Below are 25,736 nucleotides of genomic sequence, written 5' to 3'. Positions count from 1 at the left end.
GGTGCTGCCATTTGTGAGTGGTTATTGTACATTGATGTCTAACACAAGCAGTGATCACATTAATGTGACTAGACCACATATAACCTTCACATATGTATTGTCACGTAGAAGATGGTGTAATTAGAAGAATGACGAACACTAACTTCACTTAACGAAGGTTTGTTCAGCACTTGCACATACAAGAGCACGGAGCGAACTGCCTCCAGCTAGAACACATACAGTATACATACGGCTACAGAACATTCCAGTACAATGGATCTTGAGATTTGTAGATACTTCTAGAATGTGCTTGAAACATATATCGAAATTAAAATTTTACAGTTCAGATGAGTTTTGAACTCACGACCCTCCATGCAACAGTCTAGTAACATAACCACTACACCATAGTGCCTGTGCTACTCAGCTTCTTCTGCAACATTGCTCCCTCCCTAAGATAACAGCATCTCAGTGTTACGTCGTCCTAGTGCGGGAGAGTGTCATCAGTCCTGCATATTCCGATTCCTGATGACTGATATTCGCCCTAGATGTGATCTTCTTAGAACTTCCTTTGCCGCTATGTGCTTCATTATCTTTCTGCTTGTTTCTTGTTGCTGGAGCTTCGAATTTACCCTGGGTTGCAGGATCCTTATTGGCCTTCATTCGAAGGATGTGGACCATATCTCTGATCTTCCATCGACTTGTGTCGGGGTCGAAATCTTCAACTTCATAAGTAACATCAGACAACTGTTCTACAACTTTATAAGGTCCAAAGTAGCGCCTGAGGAGCTTCTCAGAGAGACCAACCTTCTGAACAGGAGTGAAGATCCAAATGAGGTCACCAGGCTGGGAGACAACAGGGTGGTGGCTCGCATCATACCTTCAGCGATCGTTTTCTTGAGCCTGCAGTGCATGGAATCATGTCAACTCCTGAGTTTCCTCAGCTCTGGTTAACACCTGGCCAATGTAGTCATCAACTACATCATCAGGATGTAAAGGAAACAGTGTCCATCGTCATAGTCACCTCACGCCCAGGCACCAGTAAAAATGGCATAAATCCTGTGGTATCATGTTTGGCAGTGTTGTAGGCAAACGTAACGAAAGGTAGCACCTCATTCCACTTGCTCTGCTCAACATTGATGAACACTGATAGCATGTCAGCCAAGGTCTTATTAAGGCAGTCAGTAAACCCGTTAGTTTGCAGATGGTAGGCTGTCGTCATATGATGATGGTTTATCTCTGTCACAAGGTTCGATTGAAAAACTTTCCCTCGCTCCCTAACTAACAACCTTGGGGCACCGTGTTTTAATACAATGTCTTCCACGATGAATTTGGATGCCGTAGCATGTCATATAATGAGTGCAAACAATAATCCATCTACTGCCACTAGCAGACATTGGAAATTGTCCCAGGAGGTTAATCCCAACACGCTGGAAAGGCATTTCAGCTGGTGGAATTGGTATGAGTCAGCCAGGTGGTTTTTGAGGACTGCCTTTCTCCTCTGGCACTGTCGACAGTGCGACGCAGTGACAGACACTCCTAAATAAACCTGGCCAGAAAAATCTCTTGCGGATCCTATTGGACGTCTTAATAAATCCTAGAAGTCCGGCCTCAGGTTTGTCATGGAATTTCCGTAGAACATCTAAGCGCAGGTGTTTAGGAATCACTGGCAGCCACCTCTTTCCAAACGGATCAGAGTTTTTCCTTGTAAATTAATTCATTAACTACCTTAAATTGTCCTTTCACATCCTCTGATCGGTGAAAGGCAAGCATAATTTCAGAAATCTTGGCGTCGTCCTGTGCAGCAGAGAGATCCCGAAGTGCAGTGAGACAGTCACAATCTTAGTCAAAGTATTGATGGTCTTGCACAGGTTTTCTTAAGAGACACTCGGCATCTTAGTGTTTTCTTCCACTTTTGTACACTATGGTAGTCATACTCTTGAAGATGTAGTGCCCACCTGGCAAGTTGTCCTGTTGGATCCTTAAGACGTGTCAACCAACAAAGCGAATAATGGTCTGTAACAACTGTGAATGTCCTTCCATAGAGATACTGTCAAAATCTGCGCATGGCCCAGGTCACAGCAAGACATTCTCTGTCTGTAGTTGAGTAGTTTGTCTCGGCTTTTGTAAGTGTCCTAGAAGCATAGGCTATAACCTCCTCTTTTCCATCCGAAATTTGCACCAGAACAGCACCGATCCCATACCCACTGGCATCTGTGTGTAGTTCAGTAGGTGCTCTCACATCATACAGACCAAGTACAGGGTCAGTCATCAGAGCTTTTCGCACATCAAAAGAATCTTGTTGAGCATCATCACAGATAAATTTAGCATCAGCTTTTAACAACTCTTGGAGTGGCTTGACTTTGATACAAAAGTCTTTGATAAAATGACGGTAATAAGAACATAATCGAAGGAAGCTTCTCACATCTCTAATACTTTTAGGAATAGGAAATTGTATTATAGATTTCACCTTTTCTGGGTCTTGCCGCCCACCTTCATTTGACACAAGGTGTCCAAGTATTTTGACTTCTTTTGGTCCAAAGAGACACTTTCTTGGATTAAGTTTCAGTCCGCTTTGTTGGAGACACTTAAGAATGGCCCTCAGTCATTTTACGTGTTCATCAAATGTCTCTGAGAACACTATAATGTCATCTAAATAACAAAGACACATTGTCCACTTCAAGTGTCATAGAATATTATCCATCATCCGTTCAAAAGTTGCTGGTCCATTACACAAACAGAATGGTATTACCTTAAACTCATACAGTCTCTCAGGGGTGATGAATGCAGTTTTCTCACAATCAGCCTCATCTACTTCAATTTGCCAGTATCCTGAGTACATGTCCATGGTTGAGAAAAACTTAGTCCCCTTCAGACAATCTAGTGCATCATCAATTCGTGGAAGGGGTTAAACTTCCTTTTTAGTTATCTTATTAATCTTTCTGTAATAAACACAAAAGCACCAACTGCCATCCTTCTTCCTGACGAGAACCACTGGTTGTGATCATGGGCTCTGGGAAGGCTGAATGATGTCATTCTTCATCACTTTCTCTACCTCGTCGTGAATTTTTTGACATTCCATTGCTGACACACAGTATGCTCTCTGGTTCATCGGTTGATGGTCTGCAGTGCTAAACCGGTGCTTTATCGTGAATTTGTCCAATTTGCTCTTCACCTGTGGATTGAAGCATTTGGAGAACTCTTGAAGAATGACAAGTAGCTTCTTCTCTTGTTCCTTAGTGAGATCTGGTGATAGTCAAGCTAGAAGGACTTGTCTTGTAGTGGTAGTGTCAATGTCGCCCACAGACTTGGAATGGGAGGTTTCTATGATGTAAAGCTGTTCGGCAATTAACAGCTCAGTGTTTGCTATGCACACACATCTTTGAAGGATCTGTGTTTCTCAGCAACAGTTAACTATCTGCAATTCACCGAATCCGTTCTTAAACGAGACAACAGAGGCTGGGATGACTAAGTTATTCTTCAGTGGTATGCTTCTCTTACATTCCACTACAAGATCCATGCGTTCATGCGTGGCATGACACATGACAGTTACCTTTCTAGCACTGACTGCAGGAATGATCACTTCGTCCAGCACACACATAGTCTCCACACACTCTGATGCGCATCTTCCTGTCCACAGTATCTCAACTCACCTAGCATAATCTTCGAGCGACCACAATCTATAATTGCCTGAGAAGCTTTCAAAAAGTCTCAACCGAGAATGACATCATGACTACACTCTTGTAATATGATGAATTCTAAGGACTGTGTATGGCCACTTATACCCACACGAATGACATCTTCCTGTAGGTTTTACGTATTTCCCATTAGCCATCTTCAGCAGAGATGCTTCGCTGTTGACGAATGCGGTTTTCTGCAACTGACGATGGTACTTCTCTGAAATGACTGAATATGATGCTCCAGAGTCCACAAGAGCTTGTGCTGGTCAGCCATTCATGAGGATATCGACGTAGTTTCCTATCATTTTTGTAGTGAACAACAGTGGAGGATTTTCCTCTTCGGCGGCCTCACCTCCAAGGAAGGTCGCACTGTTTAGTTTTCCAGGTTGCAGCAGCTAGGTGATCAGCTAGAGCTTCTAAACAATGATGGAGACCTTGATCGGCATGTTGGGGAGCGTCCTCTCCAGAGGCTAGTTTGCGGTGATGGTGACCTACATCATCCTGCACCCACATCATCTTGTTCATCTTCGTTGTCCCAGAGTTGCTGTCGGCTAAGATTGTTCTGCTGTCTTCTGGCATGGGTGTCATCAAATATCCTACACTTTTCTTGACAGTAGTGCACCACATGTCCTGGTTGTCTGCAGTGGAAACATACTGGTTGGTTATCCAGGGTTCTCCAGGCGTCAGTGCCCAAACAGGTTCCTCAAGCGGCTTTGTAGGAATGTAACTTCACGTGGGTCTCTACTTTTTCACTGTTTTAAAGGGCAGTTCATTCCTCCATCACAGACATTGATACAACGTTTGGAAGCCGTTCAAACTTCTTGCGTGTAATTCTTTTTTGATGCACTGTCTCAATATACTGGCACCATTTTATGAAGTCGTCTGCTGTTGGAACCTCCTTCAGAAGTAGGGCTTCTATATATGTCCTCAGCAACACCCTTCACAAGATGTGCAACCTTATCTTCCTCCTCCATTCTAGGATCCACTATTTTACACATCTCCAAGATGTCTTAAATGTAGGATGCTGTAGTTTCTCCTGGACGCTGTGCCCCGCACTTTAATTTCTCTTCAGGCTTGCACTTCTGTCATTGTGTGTCACTGAACTACTTGCGCAGTTCCACCTGGAATACTTCCCAGCTTGTGAACTTCTACTCATTGTTCTCATACCAACCAATGTTTATTCAGCACTTGCACATACAAGAGCACGGAGCGAACTGCCTGCGGCCAGAACACACATGGTATATATACAGTTACAGAACAGTCCAGTACAATGATTCTTGACATTTGTGGGTACTTCCAGAATGTACTCGAACCGAAAATAGAAATTAAAATTTTACAGTTCAGATGAGTTTTGAACTCACAACCCTCCATGCAACAGTCCAGTAACATAACCATTACACCATGGTGACTGTGCTACTCAGCTTCTTCTGCAACAGTATGTCAGTCAATCCTCCAATTTAGTTACAACTGTACATCTGGATCTAATTATAGTTCACACTCCACCAATAATTTCTTAAATCTTCTGCTTGAGCAGACCTGGACTGAATCAAAAACAGCTTAAAATTCTTCTATCTTTATTCAACAGATTACTATGAGACAGAAACAGTAAATGGCTTCAAAACCACATTTCTACATCTATGTACACGGTGCATGGCAGACGGTACCATTGCTGTTTATATGCTTTCCCATACCACTCGCAAATGGAGTGGGGGAAAAACAACTGTGTATATGCTTTGTTACAAGCTCTGATTTGTTATCTCGTATTCCCAGTCCTAATGTGAAAGGTACACTGGTGGCAGTAACACTTTGTGCAGTCTTGATCCAAATGTCTGTTCTCCAAAGAATGGCTTCCTCCTTCCACGGAGTCTCACTTCATTTCACAGAGAATGGCTATTCACAAGTTTATCAAACCTACAGATAAAAAATCTAGCAGCAAACCTCTGAATTGGTTCAGTATCTTAGCTTTAATGCGGCCTGAAGAATTGGTCAAACACATGTTGTATATGCAGTCTCCTTTATAGATGGCCTACACTTTCCTACAATTCTCCCAATGAATTGAAGTCCAACATTGTCTTCCCAACAACCAACCTTAAATGTTAGTTTTACTTCATGTTGATTTTCAAAATCAGAACCAAATATGCAGCTTTACTGTATGATTAAATGATGATGGCGTCCTCTTGGGTAAAATATTCCGGAGGTAAAATAGTCCCCCATTCGGATCTCCGGGTGGGGACTACTCAAGAGAACGTCATTATCAGGAGAAAGAAAACTGGCATTCTACGGATCAGAGCGTGGAATGTCAGATCCCTTAATCGGGCAGGTAGGTTAGAAAATATAAAAAGGGAAATGGATAGGTTAAAGTTAGATATAGAGGGAATTAGTGAAGTTCGGTGGCAGGAGGAACAAGACTTTTGGTCAGGTGATTACAGGGTTATAAACACAAAATCAAATAGGGGTAATTCAGGAGTAGGTTTAATAATGAATAAAAAAATAGGAGTGCAGGTTAGCTACTACAAACAGCACAGTGAACGCATTATTGTGGCCAAGATAGACACAAAGCCCATGCCTACTACAGTAGTACAAGTTTATATGCCAACTAGCTCTGCAGATGATGAAGAAATTGATGAAACGTATGACGAGATAAAAGAAATTATTGAGGTGGTGAAGGGAGACGAAAATTTAATAGTCATGGGGGACTGGAATTCGTCAGTAGCAAAAGGGAGAGAAGGAAACATAGTAGGTGAATATGGATTGGGGGGAAGGAATGAGACAGGAAGCCTCCTTGTACAATTTTGCACAGAGCATAACTTAATCATAGCTAACACTTGGTTCAAGAATCATAAAAGAAGGTTGTAAACCTGGAAGAATCCTGGAGATACTAAAAGATATCAGATAGATTATATAATGGTAAGACAGAGATTTAGGAACCAGGTTTTAAATTGTAAGACACTTCCAGGGGCAGATGTGGATTCTGACCACAATCTATTGGTTATGAACTGCAGATTGAAACTGAAGAAACTGCAAAAAGGTGGGAATTTAAGGAGATGGGACCTGGATAAACTGAAAAAACCAGAGGTTGTAGAGAGTTTCAGGGAGAGCATAAGGGAACAATTGACAGGAATGGGGGAAAGAAATACAGTAGAAGAAGAATGGGTACCTCTGAGGGATAAAGTAGTGAAGGCAGCAGACGATCAAGTAGGTAAAAAGACGAGGGCTGATAGAAATCCTTGGGTAACAGAAGAAATGTTAAATTTAATTGATGAAAGGAGAAAATATAAAAATGCAGTAAATGAAGCAGGCAAAAATGAATACAAACGTCTCAAAAATGATATCGACAGGAAGTGCAAAATGGCTAAGCAGGGATGGCTAGAGGACAAATGTAAGGATGTAGAGGCTTGTCTCACTAGGGGTAAGATAGATACTGCCTACAGGAAAATTAAAGAGACCTTTGGAGAGAAGAGAACCACTTGTATGAATATCAAGAGGTCAGATGGCAACCCAGTTCTAAGCAAAGAAGGGAAGGCAGAAAGGTGGAAGGAGTATATAGAGGATTTATACAAGGGTGATGTACTTGAGGACAATACTATGGAAATGGAAGAGGCTGTAGATGAAGACGAAATGGGAGATAAGATACTGCGTGAAGAGTTTGACAGAGCACTGAAAGACCTGAGTCGAAACAAGGCCCCGGGAGTAGACAACATTCCATTAGAACTACTGATGGCCTCGGGAGAGCCAGTCATGACAAAACTCTACCATCTGGTGAGCACGATGTATGAGACAGGCGAAATACCCTCAGATTTCAAGAAGAATATAATAATTCCAATCCCAAAGAAAGCAGGTGTTGACAGATGTGAAAATTACCGAACTATCAGTTTAATAAGTCACAGCTGCAAAATACTAACGCGAATTCTTTACAGACGAATGGAAAAACTGGTAGAAGCCGACCTCGGGGAAGATCAGTTTGGATTCCGTAGAAATGTTGGAACACGTGAGGCAATACTAAACCTTACGACTTATCTTAGAAGAAAGATTAAGAAAAGGCAAACCTACGTTTCTAGCATTTGTAGACTTAGAGAAAGATTTTGACAATGTTAACTGGAATACTCTCTTTCAATTTCTGAAGGTGGCAGGGGTAAAATACAGGGAGCGAAAGGCTATTTACAACTTCTACAGAAACCAGATGGCAGCTATAAGAGTCAAGGGGCATGAAAGGGAAGCAGTGGTTAGAAAAGGAGTGAGACAGGGTTGTAGCCTTTCCCCAATGTTATTCAATCTGTATATTGAGCAAGCAGTAAAGGAAACAAAAGAAAAATTCGGAGTAGGTATTAAAATTCATGGAGAAGAAGTAAAAACATTGTGGTTCGCCGATGACATTGTAATTCTGTCAGAGACAGCAAAGGACTTGGAAGAGCAGTTGAACGGAATGGACAGTGTCTTGAAAGGAGGATATAAGATGAACATCAACAAAAGCAAAACGAGGATAATGGAATGTAGTCAAATTAAGTCGGGTGATGCTGAGGGAATTAGATTAGGAAATGAGACACTTAGAGTAGTAAAGGAGTTTTGCTATTTAGGGAGTAAAATAACCGATGATGGTCGAAGCAGAGAGGATATAAAATGTAGACTGGCAATGGCAAGGAAAGCGTTTCTCAAGAAGAGAAACTTGTTAACATCGAGTATAGATTTAAGTGTCAGGAAGTCGTTTCTGAAAGTATTTGTATGGAGTGTAGCCATGTATGGAAGTGAAACATGGACGATAACTAGTTTGGACAAGAAGAGAATAGAAGCTTTCTAAATGTGGTGCTACAGAAGAATGCTGAAGGTAAGGTGGGTAGATCACGTAACTAATGAGGAGGTATTGAGTAGGATTGGGGAGAAGAGGAGTTTGTGGCACAACTTGACTAGAAGAAGGGATCGGTTGGTAGGCCATGTTTTGAGGCATCGAGGGATCACAAATTTAGCATTGGAGGGCACCGTGGAGGGTAAAAATCGTAGAGGGAGACCAAGAGATGAATACACTAAGCAGATTCAGAAGGATGTAGGTTGCAGTAGGTACTGGGAGATGAAGAAGCTTGCACAGGATAGAGTAGCATGGAGAGCTGCATCAAACCAGTCGCAGGACTGAAGACCACAACAACAAACAACAAACAAATATTTACTTGAAGTTACTAATATGCATTCCAGTAATACTGTAGTCAAACATTATAGAAGTCTTGTTCCCACCCATTTGTATTAATTTACGTTTTTCCACATTAAGAGCAACCTGCCATTCCCCACACCAAAAAGAAATTCTGTCCAAGTCATTTCCATATCCTTCTACAGTCAGTCAATTATGACACTTTCCTGTACTCTATACAGTGTCATCAGCTAACAGTTGTAGGCAGATTGGTGTATACCCTATTCATCAGACAGTTTATGTATGATGAGAACTAGACCAGTCCTATTAAACTTCCCTGGAGCACTCCAGATTATACTTTTTCCTGTGACATACACTCCCACAATGACATACTGGGTTCTATTACTTAGAAAGTGTTTGAGCCACTCATGTATCTGAGAACTTATTCCACATGCTTAGAACTTTGTTAAAAGTCTGTAGTATGTCACTGTGTCAAATGCTTTCCAGAAATTTAGGAATGTGGAATCTGTCTCTTGTCCTTCATCCATGATTCACAGGAGATTATGCAAGGAAAGGACAAGCTGAGTTCCACATTGGCAATGTTTTCTAAATAAATGTTGGTTGATGGATCACTTTATACTGAATTACACTGAACACTGCAGGTAACTCCTATAACAACCTTAGCAAATACAAGCATGGGGCACATATTGGCCTTAATTACGAAGTATGAAACGTAAAAGCTGTGAGCTCAGCAATTATTAGGCAAACTGCAAACTTTAAGTTGCATGGTTACTGGACTGAGTACTAAGGTACTTGAATGTGTAGCAGAAATAGAGATGTTTTCATTTCAATGGGTATTGAAATTATTTTAAGTATCTCATTTCACCATCACATGATAAAGCCCGCTGTAGGTATGTCTTTTTTCACCACACAATGATTGAAATCAGAAAAATGTATCTAACTTGAAGTTTTTTTACAAAAAAATTATAGGAATACCATGGGTTGTAATAATTTTTAAATCAATATATATTATAAAAGTAAGTGTACAATGTGTATGCCGCTACAGCTGAGAAACGAGTCCCAGTACGATGAAGGGAGTTCTATGGTGTGGTAGCCCTCTATCCCCCATCCATGACGAAAGTTTCTGTTTTAACCTGAAGGGCGTGCTTTTGAAGATACAAGGGCTGCGAAGTTTTATCATCTAGAAATTTCTATAACATTCAAGGGCATTCCACAACACACATTCACCATGGGTGGGGCTACCCATTGGTAGGGGTATGTAATGACCTGTCACGAGTTCAAACATCAGTTTCTTATCAGCGACATAATGAGGAACTAGAAAAGTAGTACAGTGAGTGAATAAAAACAAACAGAGAAGTCTGAGTAGTCAAAGTGGTACAGTGACTGAATACAAATTGAAAATGAAGTGTGAAAAGAGTACTTAGTGTTTTTCTTAATAAAAAGTTGATTTGATTTATATTTTAGATAATGCCCAAACATAAAAGAGGAGATCTTGCCAGTTCTGAAGCAAAATGGTGAAAGGAAAAATAAAAGCAAAAAAATGAAACAGGCAAGCAGCACAAACCATGTTTAAGTTCCAAACAAATGACAATGAACACTGTGAGAAGCAGAGAAACTGAAAAAACAATGAAATGAAGATCGAAGACTCAAAAATTATGACATAATCTTATAATAAAAGGCTGTGAACTCAATCCAGCCATAAAAATACCAGCCTACAGAAAGCGTGATTAGGACAAGTAAACAGTAAAATCTATGAAGCATTCTGCTACGATCCGCTGAAAGGATATAACAAACACAAACATGCCATGATCGGAAAAATTGGTGACATCTGCCAGTTTTGCGACATGAAAAAATTCAGTAAAAAAACACCAGCATTCTGCTGCATGAATGGAAAAATTCGATTACCGCCACTGGAAGCACCTCTGCAGTAATTTTTACATTACATGACTGGGGAAACTCCAGACTCTGAACACTTTCCTCAAAATATAAAAGCACAGAATGCCTGCTTACTAATGACTTCTTTCAGTGTCACTTCATTCGACACTAATAGAGATGATATTGGTAATGTTTTTTCCATCCAAGAACAAATTTATCGCAACATGGTATCATTACTACCACTACCCAATGAAGACCATACATAATTCAAGCCCACAAAACACCACCTAGAGAAGATGAACACTGATTGAATGCACCTCAGACAGATGAAGTTACCATTGTAACTGTGGACAATGTAAACCCACGCATTAGAGAGACACACCGCTCATATGATGTCCTCCAATATCCATTACTATTTCTGCATGGAGAGGGCAGATATCATTTTAATGTGAAACAAAATCAACCTGAAACAGGTGTAGAAACAAACAACAAATGCACTTCCAAGGTGCTCTATGCTTGCCCCTTAACGATCAGAGACAATGAAACATACAATCACATTCTCAACACTCGTTGTTTTTTCCCACAATTTCTAGTAGATACGTATGCAAAAATAGCTACAGAATGGATGCTTTACACAAGACTGAATCAGAAGAAACTACACATGGAAGAATACATCCACCTCAGATACACAATCATCCATGACGGAAACATTGATGACATTGGAACAATGGTAATCTTACCCTCATCATACATAGGAAATCTGAGACGCATGCGCTAATATACTCAAGGTGCCATGACCTACATAAGAAAATATGGATGATGTGACCTCTCCAAAACGTTCACATGCAACTTGTCATGGCCAGAAATCAAAGGACAACTAAGGTATGGACAAGCCCCCATGCATCGACATGACATAATAAGACTGAGTTTTCCAACAAAAAATTGATTTATTGAAGTCATCGCTAAACACCACATCTTTGAAACTGTACAAAAATGGGGACTGCCCCCCCCCCTCTCTCTCTCTCTCTCTCTCTCTCTCTCTCTCTCTCTCTCTCTCTCTCTCTCTCTCTCTCTACATGACAGAATTCATCTCATGGATATTGGAAAAATCATCCAAGCTGAATTTCCCAATCCACTAGAAGGTCCAGAACTGTATGACACAGTAGTGAAAAACATGATTCATGAAGCATTTGGGCTATTAAACCCCAATTCCACATGTAAGCCTGATACAAAATGTACAAAAAAAATACCCAAAACCATACTTGCATGACACACAAACCGGAGTTGAAGGCTATCACCCAATAACTGTGGCTTCACAGGAGTAACGTAAATACGAGGCAGTGACAAACTCAAAAAAGACAATCAATGGGTAGTACCCTATAGCACACTACTTTTAGAATGAAACTTCCTGGCAGATTAAAACTGTGTGCCCAACCGAGACTCAAACTCGGGACCTTTGCCTTTCACGGGCAAGTGCTCTACTAACTGAGCTACCGAAGCTATCAGCGCACACTCCATTGCAGAGTGAAAATCTCATTCTGGAAACATTCCCCAGGCTGTGGCTGAGCCATGTCTCCGCAATATCCTTTCTTTCAGGAGTGCTAGTTCTGCATGGTTCACAGGAGAGCTTCTGTAAAGTTTGGAAGGTAGGAGACGAGGTACTGGCAGAAGTAAAGCTGTGAGTACCGGGCGTGAGTCGTGCTTTGGCAGCTCAGTTGGTAGAGCACTTGCCCGCGAAAGGCAAAGGCCCCGAGTTCAAGTCTCGGTCGGGCACACAGTTTTAATCTGCCAGGAAGTTTCATATCAGCGCACAGTCCGCTGCAGAGTGAAAATCTCATTCTGGAAACATCCCCCAGGCTGTGGCTAAGCCAGTCTCTGCAATATCCTTTCCTTCAGGAGTGCTAGTTCTGCATGGTTCGCAGGAGAGCTTCTGTAAAGTTTGGAGGGTAGGAGACGAGGTACTGGCAGAAGTAAAGCTGTGAGTACCGGGCGTGAGTCGTGCTTCGGTAGCTCAGTTGGTAGAGCACTTGCCCGCGAAAGGCAAAGGTCCCAAGTTCGAGTCTCGGTCGGGCACACAGTTTTAATCTGCCAGGAAGTTTCATATCAGTGCACACTCCGCTGCAGAGTGAAAATCTCATTCTGGAAACATCCCCCAGGCTGTGGCTAAGCCAGTCTCCGCAATATCCTTTCTTTCAGGAGTGCTAGTTCTGCATGGTTCGCAGGAGAGCTTCTGTAAAGTTTGGAAGGTAGGAGACGAGGTACTGGCAGAAGTAAAGCTGTGAGTACCGGGCGTGAGTCGTGCTTCGGTAGCTCAGTTGGTAGAGCACTTGCCCGCGAAAGGCAAAGGTCTCGAGTTCGAGTCTTGGTCAGGCACACAGTTTTAATCTGACAGGAAGTTTCATATCAGTGCACACTCCACTGCAGAGTGAAAATCTCATTCTGGAATACTTTTAGAATGTTCCAAGCACACAAACTTAGAATACTGCTATTCAGTGATATCAATACAATATGTCTGGAAGTATGTGAACAAAGGCAATGACATGGCAGCATTTCAAATAGCCAAAGACAGAGAACAACAAAACAGAAATGACAAGATCCTCACGTCCCAAATGGGAAGATACATCAACAGCAATGAAGCAGCATGGTGGATTTTCAGTTTTCACATACACAAATGCGAACCAACTGTGCAACATCTAGCATACATTTGGAGAATGGACACAGAGTTTACTTCACAAAAGACACTGCCACAAAAACTGCAAGTGAACCACGTCAGAAGACAACATTAACAGCTTTTTCCAACTGTGCCAAACAGATCAATTTGCAAAAACATTACTATTTGTCGATGTCCCTATCTATTATACATGGAACACGCATAAAAAACTTTCAGTGATGAAAACAAGGAATTCCAGTAGAAGATCATCCAGGACTCATGAAAACTGGGACACTACACTGAGTATTCACTATACATTTGAACAATACCTAATGTTTCTATCTCTGGATGTTGCTACATGAAATACGGGGACAAACTAGTTTCACATATCTCAAGAAGGTTGATGGTTGTCTATGCCAGACATACAGAGAAGCATGCCAATGGGAATTAACACTACAAGAAGCTTCACTCAAGCTACAACATCAAGGAACTTCTTCAATGCATTACTCACAACAAACCACCCCTCAGTGACAATCAAAAGCAAATTTACAATGTTATCATGGACCAAATCAACAGCAACACTGGTGGAATTAGTTACTTCAATACTTTAGACAGCACCAGGAAAATGTTTCTAATAAATCTATTGATGGTGGAAATACACTCCTGGAAATTGAAATAAGAACACCGTGAATTCATTGTCCCAGGAAGGGGAAACTTTATTGACACATTCCTGGGGTCAGATACATCACATGATCACACTGACAGAACCACAGGCACATAGACACAGGCAACAGAGCATGCACAATGTCGGCAGTAGTACAGTGTATATCCACCTTTCGCAGCAATGCAGGCTGCTATTCTCCCATGGAGACGATCGTAGAGATGCTGGATGTAGTCCTGTGGAACGGCTTGCCATGCCATTTCCACCTGGCGCCTCAGTTGGACCAGCGTTCGTGCTGGACGTGCAGACCGCGTGAGACGACGCTTCATCCAGTCCCAAACATGCTCAATGGGGGACAGATCCGGAGATCTTGCTGGCCAGGGTAGTTGACTTACACCTTCTAGAGCACGTTGGGTGGCACGGGATACATGCGGACGTGCATTGTCCTGTTGGAACAGCAAGTTCCCTTGCCGGTCTAGGAATGGTAGAACGATGGGTTCGATGACGGTTTGGATGTACCGTGCACTATTCAGTGTCCCCTTGACGATCACCAGTGGTGTACGGTCAGTGTAGGAGATCGCTCCCCACACCATGATGCCGGGTGTTGGCCCTGTGTGCCTCAGTCGTATGCAGTCCTGATTGTGGCGCTCACCTGCACGGCGCCAAACACGCATACGACCATCATTGGCACCAAGGCAGAAGCGATTCTCATCGCTGAAGACGACACGTCTCCATTCGTCCCTCCATTCACGCCTGTCGCGACACCACTGGAGGCGGGCTGCACGATGTTGGGGCGTGAGCGGAAGACGGCCTAACGGTGTGCGGGACCGTAGCCCAGCTTCATGGAGACGGTTGCGAATGGTCCTCGCCGATACCCCAGGAGCAACAGTGTCCCTAATTTGCTGGGAAGTGGCGGTGCGGTCCCCTACGGCACTGCGTAGGATCCTACGGTCTTGGCGTGCATCCGTGCGTCGCTGCGGTCCAGTCCCAGGTCGACGGGCACGTGCACCTTCTGCCGACCACTGGCGACAACATCGATGTACTGTGGAGACTTCACACCCCACGTGTTGAGCAATTCGGCGGTACGTCCACCCGGCCTCCCGCATGCCCACTATACGCCCTCGCTCAAAGTCCGTCAACTGCACATACGGTTCACGTCCACGATGTCGCGGCATGCTACCAGTGTTAAAGACTGCGATGGAGCTCCGTATGCCACGGCAAACTGGCTGACACTGACGGCGGCGGTGCACAAATGCTGCGCAGCTAGCGCCATTCGACGGCCAACACCGCGGTTCCTGGTGTGTCCGCTGTGACGTGCGTGTGATCATTGCTTGTACAGCCCTCTCACAGTGTCCGGAGCAAGTATGGTGGGTCTGACACACCGGTGTCAATGTGTTCTTTTTTCCATTTCCAGGAGTGTATGTGCTAAACAACACATCACACTTTCACTGGGATCATCTGGCATCACAGCCACACTTATAGAAGGATGACAAAAATGCCCTAAAACTACTGTTAAATATAGCCACAGAACAATTACCAAATATCAAGAGCATCTCGATGGGGTGAACTACATTCTACCATACATTGCTCATGCACTGGCTGTTGGCTTCAGTCTCAGGAACTTCAGCTAGATTAGATTAGTTTTTTGTTCCATAGATCCCTGCTGTGGAGATCCTCGTGGATGTGGAACATGTAATTTTTTTTTTTTTAATGAAATAACAATACTAATAGTATGAATATATACAATACATCATTTGTTTCTATTAGAAAAATCATCAATGGAGTAGAAGTAGTTTGCCACTAGTAAGTTTTTCAGGCTCCTTTTAAACTGATCTTTATTTGTAACTAATTTTTTTATGTTTGCTGGCAAATTATTGAAGATGGGTGTTCCTGGGTAGTGGACCCCTTTTTGAACTAAAGTAAGTGCTTTTAAGTCCTTGTGCAGATCATTTTTGTTCCTGGTATTGTATGTATGAACTGAGCAGTTTGTCGGAAAAGAGATATATGTTATTTAGGACAAATTACATTAAGGAGTAAATTTACTGAGAGGCAGTAGTTAGTATACCCAGTTCTTTGAAGAGGTTTCTACAGGACATCCGTGAATTTACTCCATAAATAATACGTATTACACGCTTCTGTACTCTGAAAACTTTTGTTTGACTTGAACAGTTACCCCAAAATATTATACCATATGACATCATGGAATGAAAGTATGCAAAGTATGCAAGCTTTTTCATTTTTATGTCGTCTATGTCAGCTAACACTCGAACTGCAAATACAGATTTGTTAAGGCATTTCTGCAGTTCTGTAGTGTGCTCCAACCAACTGAATTTATTATTAAGTTGTAATCCTAGGAATGTAAGACTGTCAACCTCTTCTATCTGCTGTTCTTCACACTTTATGCATATGCTGGGTGGAAACCTCTTACAGGTTCTGAATTGCACACAGTGAGTCTTTTCGAAGTTTAATGTCAGGGAGTTGGCTTTAAACCATTTATTAATATCCATGAAAATATCATTAGCAGATCTTTCTAGAATTACACTTAACATACTATTTATTGCAATACTTGTGTCATCTGCAAACAAAACGAACTCTGCTTCTGGCAGTGTAACTGATGAGAGGTCATTAATGTACACAACAAAAAGCAATGGTCCTAAGATGGATCCTTGTGGGACACCACATGTAATTTCTTCCCATTCTGATGATGACTTAATTCTCTAGCACTGACCCTTGCACTGACACCCTTTGTTTACTGTTAGCGAGGTATGACTTAAACCATTTTGCAGCACTGCCCGTAACACCACAGAATTCTAATTTATTGTAAAGGATGTTGTGACACACACAATCAAATGCCTTTGACAAATCACAGAAAATACCTGCTGTTTGTTATTTGTTATTTAATGAATTAAGTACATTTTCACTGTAGGTGTAAATAGCCTTCTCGATATCAGAACCCTTCAGAAATCCAAACTGTGTTCTTGATAATATGTTATTTGGGGTCAGATGGTTGAGAAGCTGCCTGTACATTACTTTTTCTAAAATTTTTGAGAATGCTGACAAAAGTGAAATTGGTCTGTAGTTTGACGGTATCTCTTTATCCCTTTTCTTGATTAGAGGCTTTACATGTGCACATTTTAGCCAGTCATGAAATGTCCCAGTTATAATTGACTGGTTACACAAGTAACTTGGAATTGTACTAAACTCACAAGAACATGCCTTAATTAACTTTGCTGATATTTCATCATAACCACTAAAATGCTTTGTTTTTAAAGATTTTACTATGGAAGTTATTTCTTTTGGCGAAGTGAGTGACATATTCATGTACTTGAATCTATTTGTAAAGGCTAGTTTCAGATATTCAAGGGCATTATTTACTGATCCTGACAATCCCATTCTATCAGTAACGGATATAAAGTATTTGTTAAATAGATTTGCCACACTATGCCCATCGGTTACTAATGTGTCATCTACCCTTAATGCTATTTGCTCCTGTTCCTTTCTGGTTCTACCACTCTCCTCTTTCACTATATCCCATATTGTTTTTATTTTGTTCCCTGACATTGCTAACAGCTGTTTAAGGATCTTTCTCACATTTCACCAGCACAAGTGGCTGGTATTGTCAAAGCTTCACCCTACAGCACTGGTGGAAAACAGGAGTCAAGCCCTCAGCTAGAGATTGTATGTACCTGTTTTGCAGAAGTCTGAGGGTTTTCCGCTGTTCATTACCATCAAGCTTCTTCCTTTCCTACCTGCAAGGGGCTTTTTCTGCATGACAGGAATCCAGGATCTGTTTACCTAGATTCAGACACTGTGGTGAATGAACATTGTTCATAATGATAAGGGGAAGGTCCTCAGACACATTTGATGTGTGGCCATAGGCTTAATGTCAGTCCACCCCTGGCAATGGAGGGTGAACTTTTGGCAACACCAGGCACTTGTGCTGGTGAAACATCAGCAAAATTGTTAAACGCTGGCCAAAGATCTCAAAACAGAAGCCAACTAGCAATACAGCAATAAGTGGCAATCAAAGCCTCAACAATTTTGAAAGCCCATGCAGCAAAAACACAAAGGAGAAAGCGAATGTCACACTCACAATGTGTGTACCAGCAAATGAAAAAACTTCATGAGCAGGGAAAGCAGTTATCTATAGGAAGTAATAATGGATGTCTGTATACACCAAGCAATGCTACTGATCGCACTACACATGGCTTTTTGACTCTCTGATTACACAGTGGCATAGTTTATCAGAGTAGCTAACATGGGTTTGTTTTTCTCTTATTTCCATTTTCTGGAACTCCCAATTTCTTGTCTGTGTGTCCGAAGGCAACTTGTTACAGACATTTGCACCAAAATATAGAAGCATATTTTGAATATTAAACAAGAATACAATATTTATACTGAGTGTATACACAGACAAGGGAAAAAAATCCAGATTTTTTCCAGGATTTCCTGGTTAAAAATACACATTTCCCTGGGCGAAGGTGAAAATACACTTCTTCCATGTTAAGTGACAGTGTACTTTCCCTCTGAACTGTAAAACTTATTATTTCTTTCGATGGTGAAGTTTTTATACACTGCCACAGAACTTCCCAGAACCTTAGGAAATGAAACCCAGCAACAAAACATCACGTTTTGGAAAGATCTTTGATGTGTGGCAACACGTATGCTGCACATTTTCGTATTACAAGAGTATAAATACGAATTCTACCAAACACAGCATGTTAGTTTCCAAAGCATTGAAATCAAGATTGTGATGTGCTTTTGTCAGCCAATCATAGCTCATGACACGTGATCTCACCAGCCAATGACAGCAGGTATTAGGAGCATAGGACATGTGATGTAGTCAGCCAACAGCAATATCACTATTACGTAGTGTGAATACACAAACAGGAAAAGTTAATGGTTTAAATTAATACATATATATCATATATAATATTGGTCTTTTTTTCGTGTGTTACTCTTTAAGATATTTTAAACACAAATGTACCAACAATATTTTAAATAATGACATTATGTCTGGTCTTCTTGGCCTTAAATTTTTCTATGTGTTAAGTTTTGAATGTGAGTCAAACTCTCAGTAATTTAAGAAATTCATCATGCATTCCCACACTTGACATAATTCATCTTGTGTAAGAGGAAATTTACTTTGAAAGTAATGTTTCTCTCATAGCCACTTGCAATATTTTGCTGCGATCTGTTAGAAATAGGTTCATTTGAGTTACTGCCAAAGAGCACCAGAAAACAGATCTTACTACAATGTTGGATGAAGTCCATGCTTGGTGTTTACTTTGCTCATATGCGTTTTGTCGCATTTCTGTTTGGAATTTCATGTGTAGTGGGGCATCATATGCTCATGTGCAGCACTGAAGCAAGGGGACATATGGAGTTTTTGTACTTAGGGCAACTGTTTTATCGTATCCTATCCAGATGATGAATGCAAAATAGGAAAGCAGTCTTTGACATAATATTCATTTCAATACTGGACTCTGCAATTCAAAGTGGTGGTTTTAACATACCTTTTCTTTATTTGCACTGCACAACACTGTTATGTAGCATTTTAAATTCCAATCAGGTTTACACTTCCACAGCACTGCAGAAAGTTAGTAGGATGGTATACAAATGTCTTGAGAGAGAGAGAGAGAGAGAGAGAGAGAGAGAGAGAGAGAGAGAGAGAGAGAGCACACAATTATTGTATACACCAGAACTAAGAACAATAAGCTTTGCATGACTTTTTCAGACTGTATAAAAAATTAACAAGGTTCTTTGTGAAGGTAAGAAAGTGTATAATTGGCAGTTTATATTCTACTGCAGGATTAAATATAAAGCCATGGGAGGGAGGGGGGGGGGGGGAGGAGGAGGAGTTACAAATGATAAAACCAGGTGTGCTGCCAGTCTATAATTTACCAAAGAAAGGCATTCTGTACATTTAAAATGTAAACAACACAAATTAAGAAACAGCGTCAAGCCTGGAGGAGGTAGCAGACAGTGTTGAAACATATCTTGTGATTGAAGAACATTGTTCTTCTTAAGATATGTAAAATCCTGCTAAAGCTGTCAATATATTTAAAACAAAATATTTTATTCAATACTACTGACCAAATTTGCCTGCTTATTCATCTCCAAGTAAACATTTATGTATGTTCATAGGTATATAGCATTAAGAGATCTTACATTATGTCATAAAAGAAACAAGATTTTCCAGTTGTCCTGGAGCATTTACACCCTGTATAAAGAAATTATTTTTGCCTTCTGTAGTAATCGTAAAAATTACAGTTTAGCTGAAACTGATATTTAACACGCACCAAGAATGCCACATATCAGAAGAATTTACTATGAAGTGGGTGGAAGAATTCCAGGATCTTTGAGGTAACATAAATAAACTGCCAAATAAGGTACTGACAATTTGTATATGCCATTCTATCAGGAAAATCAACGCACGCTATAAAATTGCCTTTCTTTCTGCCCTGTGCATGACCAGATGATGATGCCACTGCACACTGTACGATGTGGCCACATAGCGTACCTAATGCTAAAACTCTGCAATTTTGTGGAATAAAGGCTCAGTGTTGTTAATTTTTTATTATTATTTTATACTGAGCGACATTACATTTAGCCTGTAACTAGAATTATTTAAACATTAAGAAACTCCAGACAGGTTTCATCATAGAAAGTTCTGTATCTTTGAAAATGACCAAAAATTTGAGCTATGCAGTTTCAATAAACTCAACACACATGAATACAGTTTTGCAATGAAAAAATTAAATCACAATATTGAGTATTACAGATAATTTCTCTGTGCATTACAGAGCAGCAACAATAATGAAGGACACAAGGAGTAAGATCAATACACTGGGTTACCCATTATTTTGGAAACTACAAATCTTAACTGTTCCCTCCCTATACATTTATGAAATTATGATCTTCCTACACAGCAAACAAAAATTATTTTTGGACAATCATTTTAACCACGAATATAACATGAGAAATAAAAATAATTTTATGCTACCCACACCCAGTTGAAAGTATATGCACAGACTCCACAGTATGTAGGGATGACAAATATACAAAGTTAATAGGCAAAAACATACTTAATATGAAGCCAGAAACTTTAAAAACAAAGCTACAGCAGATTCTGTGGGAGAAATGCTACTGTTCAGTAGAATTCATAGAGAATGAAATGATAATTTGAGCAACGGGTAGTTAAGTGTTAGCTTTTCCTGTATGTATAACAAAAATTTTATTATTATTATTATTATTATTATTATGCAGTTTGTTAACATCAGCTGTTCTGTATTTACGGTGAAATTTTACTGGAGTTTTGAAGTGTGTTCTGCAACTGAATCACACTATTTAGATTATGTACATAACGAGACAAATAAACCACAATTCACAAATATCAGTCAATCAATAGTTGTTTGTGATGAACAAGAACATTTTGAAAAATCTCTTTAATGAACATACCCATCTTGCCTCGTCTTGACTTTGAATGTGATCCAGTGTGCTGAACATTAATATGCTGGGTGTTAGCGGCAGTAATATGCTGTGTGTTAGGTGAAGACCAACCCCTCTCTACAGTAACTGCAAAGTAATGAAACATTTTATTAAAGATCTGGAACCTTAAGACAAAACATAAAAATACAAACGCATATAATCTATAATACAAATATTTTAAAAAATAACTACAATGTACATTTTACTCATTTAAAGCCCACATTATACTTTATTTTCAAGACTGGATTAAAAAACAAAAATAGAAAACTTAATATAGTGGTTTTAATACTTCAATTGTTCTACAGTGTCTCCCACTGGTTGGGTGCAACACACAGAACATTCATACATCCAGGCAAAACTATCAGAAAGCTCCTTCTGTGGGATGATGTTCAAACTGCATGTCACATCGGCCTGAATGTCAGTTATATCATCAAAGTGTTGACTCTAAATGGGACTTTCTGCACATTGTCATTATATGGTAGGTTTGTAGTGATAACACCAAAACTTGCCACTTGTGACAACTTTTTTCTGAAAATAACTGTCCACATTTTGCATTCCAAACAAGTTGTGGCAGGCATCCGCACATAATTTTTTTCAGGAGTCAAGTTGTGTGTGGTATGAACTATGCACACACTTCTCTCTTCATCAAAACATATTGAAAGTGTCTGTAACACTTGATTTAAGGAAGTTGCTCCAATGTGATTTGCAATGCAACATTGCTGTCCTATTACAGCCACACATCCACTACTTAACATAGCCTGCTCACTACTGACTGGTATTGTATTGTATTGTATTATTTATTGGTCCTGTTGTCTACATAGCAGCTTATGCATAAGACATTGGACAAGTCAAGTTATAAATATACAGACTGAAAGTCATTGCCAGGCATACATATTTAAGGTTACAATAATACACTTTACACGGAAGTATTTATATAATACATTTCATAAATTTAAATATTCTTCAATGGAGTAAAAGCAGTGATGCTGTAAATATGACTTTAGAGATTTTCCAAATGTATTGACCTCAGTGATAGCTTTTATGTTTTCAGGAAGTTTGTAATACAGCTTAACTCCCATGTGAAAAGTACCTTTTTGGCACAGTGCTGTGCTGATATGAGTCATATGTAAGTTTCTGTTTTGTCTGGTAAAGTGCTCATGTATATCACAGTTTTTTTGCAGTCTCCGGTCCTTGCCTATTACATTTAATTTAAAGAACAAAAGGGTTTCGATAATGTATACACATGGTAATGGAGGAATACCAGATTTCCTAAACAGAGGTTTACAAGAGTCTCTAGGCTTGCACCCAAACAAGATTCGAATGGCCCTTTTTTGTAGTTCAAAAGTGCTATTAGCTGTTTTAGAGTTTCCCCAGAAGGCGACCTGATATCTAAGACGAGAATGAAAGTACGCATGATATGCATTCAATACTGTTTTCTCACTACAGCATGATTTTAATGAACAAAGAAGGTAAAATGTTTTGCTCAGTTCTGCATTGAGATATTCAATATGCTTATCCCATCTGATTTTACTCTGCAGCCAAAGTCCTAAGAATTTGGTTTCAGTATTGTTACCAACTGGTTCGTCATTGATAGAGACTGATGGGATAAACATGTCCTTGTTAGGAACATTGTGAAATTTTAGAGCAATGGTTTTCTTACTGTTTATTAAACGCTGATTACTCTGTGCCCAGCTGCTAAGTTGTTTCGTGACCGTGTTTACTGTCTGCTGTAACTGTTCATCATCGTCTCCTTTTAGTAGAATCGTGGTGTCATCTGCAAATATGATTGTTTTGTGTGCATCAACATTTAAGCTTAGATCATTTATGTACAGCAGAAACAGAAGGGGTCCCAATACTGATCCTTGGAGTACACCACATTTAATTCGTTTATAGTCAGATAAGTGATTAGATACAGTTTTTAGTTCAATATCTGTGTGCTTGATGCACACTGCCTGCATACGATTAGTCACGAAGGAACTGATCCACTTGTTGGACAGACCTCGAATACCATATCTTTCTAGCTTTGATAGCAGAATTTTATGGTCCACCATGTCAAAAGTTTTTGACAAGTCAATAAAGACTCCTGCTGTTTCCTGTATTTTGTCCATCAGGTTTAGGATGGAATTGATGCACTCATAGACAGCAGTTGTCATTGCCCTCTTATTTCTGAATCCATGTTGTCCATTACATAGGATGCTGTTTTTATTTATAAATTTCGTAAGTTTCTCATACATAACTTTTTCCAGTACTTTAGAGATGCAGGAGGAAATTGTGATGGGTCTGTAGTTATTTACATTGTCTTTATCCCCTTTTTTATATACAGGAATAACTTTTGATGTTTTCAACACATCGGGGAAAGTGCCTGCCTGAAGTGAGCAGTCGCATAAGTGTGTGAGTACTTCAATTAGGTTTGATGCACTCTTCTTTAACATTGTTGCAGGTATACCATCAATACCTGCCGATTTTGAATTTTTTAGTCCTTTTATTGCTTTAGCTACTTCATCTTGTGAAACAGAACTGATGTACATTGATCCTCTACATGCACTTATTTTATATTCATTTGCCTGGGTGCTCTTAAAGTTTGATTGTAACATATCTTCAGCAACACCTGTGAAAAAGTTGTTAAATGTGTTGGCTACTTCTAAGAGGTTTGTTACTTTTTTATTTTTATGTGATAGTGTTAAATTTTTGCAAGGTTGTCTGTATACTCCACATTCTTTTTTTTATAACACTCCACATAGCCTTTGATTTATTAGCTGAATTATAAATGATTTCATCATTATGCATTATTTTTGCTGCTTTTATTACTTTTCTTAATATTTTGGAGTATTTTTTATAGTCTGCTCGTACTACAGGTGAGTAATTTGTTGAGTTACATATTTCATGAAGTAGTCTTTTCTTTTGGCATGAAACCCTTATTCCCTTTGTGATCCAGCTGTTTGTTCTAGAGTTCCCCCACATGGTTAATGTTTTCAGTGGGAGTGCAAGTTCAAAGAAATGGGTTAATGTATCATTGAATGTGTTGAATTTTTCATTTATATCGTTCATTTTGTACACTCCTAGCCATTTTTCTTTCTGTAATAAGTTATTGAAGTAGTTTACATTATGCTGATTATAACTTCGATATGCTGTTCTGAAAGACATGTTGTTAATAATACTGTCTTGTACTTTTATGCCTAATATTTGAGCAAGATGATCACTAAAACCTGCATTGAAAATTTTTAGTGAGGTGTTGTGTAAACTCTTCTTGACTAGAAACTGATCAAGAGCTGTTTGGCAAGTTTCTGATACTCGGGTAGCTGCTTTTACTTCAGTCTTTGAATTGTAGGACGTTGCAAGGTTCAAAATGGTCTCCCTATTTCCACTATTCGTGAGGAAGTCAATATTGAAGTCACCACAGATTATCAATTCACAATCCATTTTATTTACTTTATTTAGCAATGACTCTATTTTGTTTAAGAAAAGTTCAAAATTCCCGGATGGTGATCGGTAAACTGTAGCAATAACTAGGTTGAACTGAGTAATTTTTATAGCTGCAATTTCATAATCCCTATCAACATTTGCCCTAGTTAAGTCAGATAGTGTAATAAAATCTACATTATCCTTTGTGTAAATTGCTACCCCACCCTGCTTGCTGTTTTTCCTGAAGTAGTAAGCAGCCAAGACAAATTTGTTTATTTTCGTATTGTGGATTAATTCTGGGTTAAGCCAGTGCTCAGAAATGCATAACACTGAGATATCATTAAGTTCATGTGTTAATAGTACGTTAATTTCATCGATCTTCTTACGCGGGGATTGCACATTATGGTGATAAACTTTTAGTTCGGGCGTATTCACGATTTGGTAATTGGGAATCATATTTACAGCATCACATACCTCTAGTTTAAATTAGGAACGTCAGCAGTGTTGTATTTTTGTTCTTCTTTCTTTTTTATTTTGTTTTCCTCGCTGTTGTTGGAAGGATGTTCAGGAAGCTGATAGATTGTTCTACCCCTTACAAGTCTTTCTTTAATTATTTCACTAACACGATCACAAACAAACCTTTTCCCTTCATAGTTCAAATGCATTCCATGCTTCATGTGCAGATTTCGATGCACCTTGCTTATATCCAGTACATCGCACTTAGTGTATTGAGAACACAGTTTCCTTATTTTAATGTTTGTTTTCCAAATTTCTTTGTTTACACACGAACTATAAATCAGATCATGCCTATGAGGAAGTGTGGCAACTACTGTGTTTCTGCATTTATTAGCTTGTAAAAAAATT

The 25,736-nt window shown here is 39.8% G+C and overlaps 1 protein-coding gene across 5 annotated transcripts in view; it reads right to left on the bottom strand.

Annotated features, from left to right (window-relative positions):
• The window catches only part of LOC124722112, a 398,005-nt gene that overhangs the window by 179,332 nt on the left and 192,937 nt on the right, over positions 1-25,736 (bottom strand). For all 5 annotated transcript variants that reach the window (XM_047247319.1, XM_047247317.1, XM_047247315.1 and 2 more), the window contains one exon: positions 21,441-21,557. In XM_047247319.1, coding sequence (XP_047103275.1) covers positions 21,441-21,557 — 117 coding nt within the window. The remainder of the gene's footprint in view (positions 1-21,440; positions 21,558-25,736) is intronic.

The sequence above is a fragment of the Schistocerca piceifrons genome, chromosome X (genome assembly GCF_021461385.2).
Source record: "Schistocerca piceifrons isolate TAMUIC-IGC-003096 chromosome X, iqSchPice1.1, whole genome shotgun sequence".
Lineage (NCBI taxonomy): Eukaryota > Metazoa > Arthropoda > Insecta > Orthoptera > Acrididae > Schistocerca > Schistocerca piceifrons.
The sequence above is the reverse complement of the archived record's forward strand: the minus strand, read 5'-3'. Positions and strand labels throughout refer to the sequence as shown.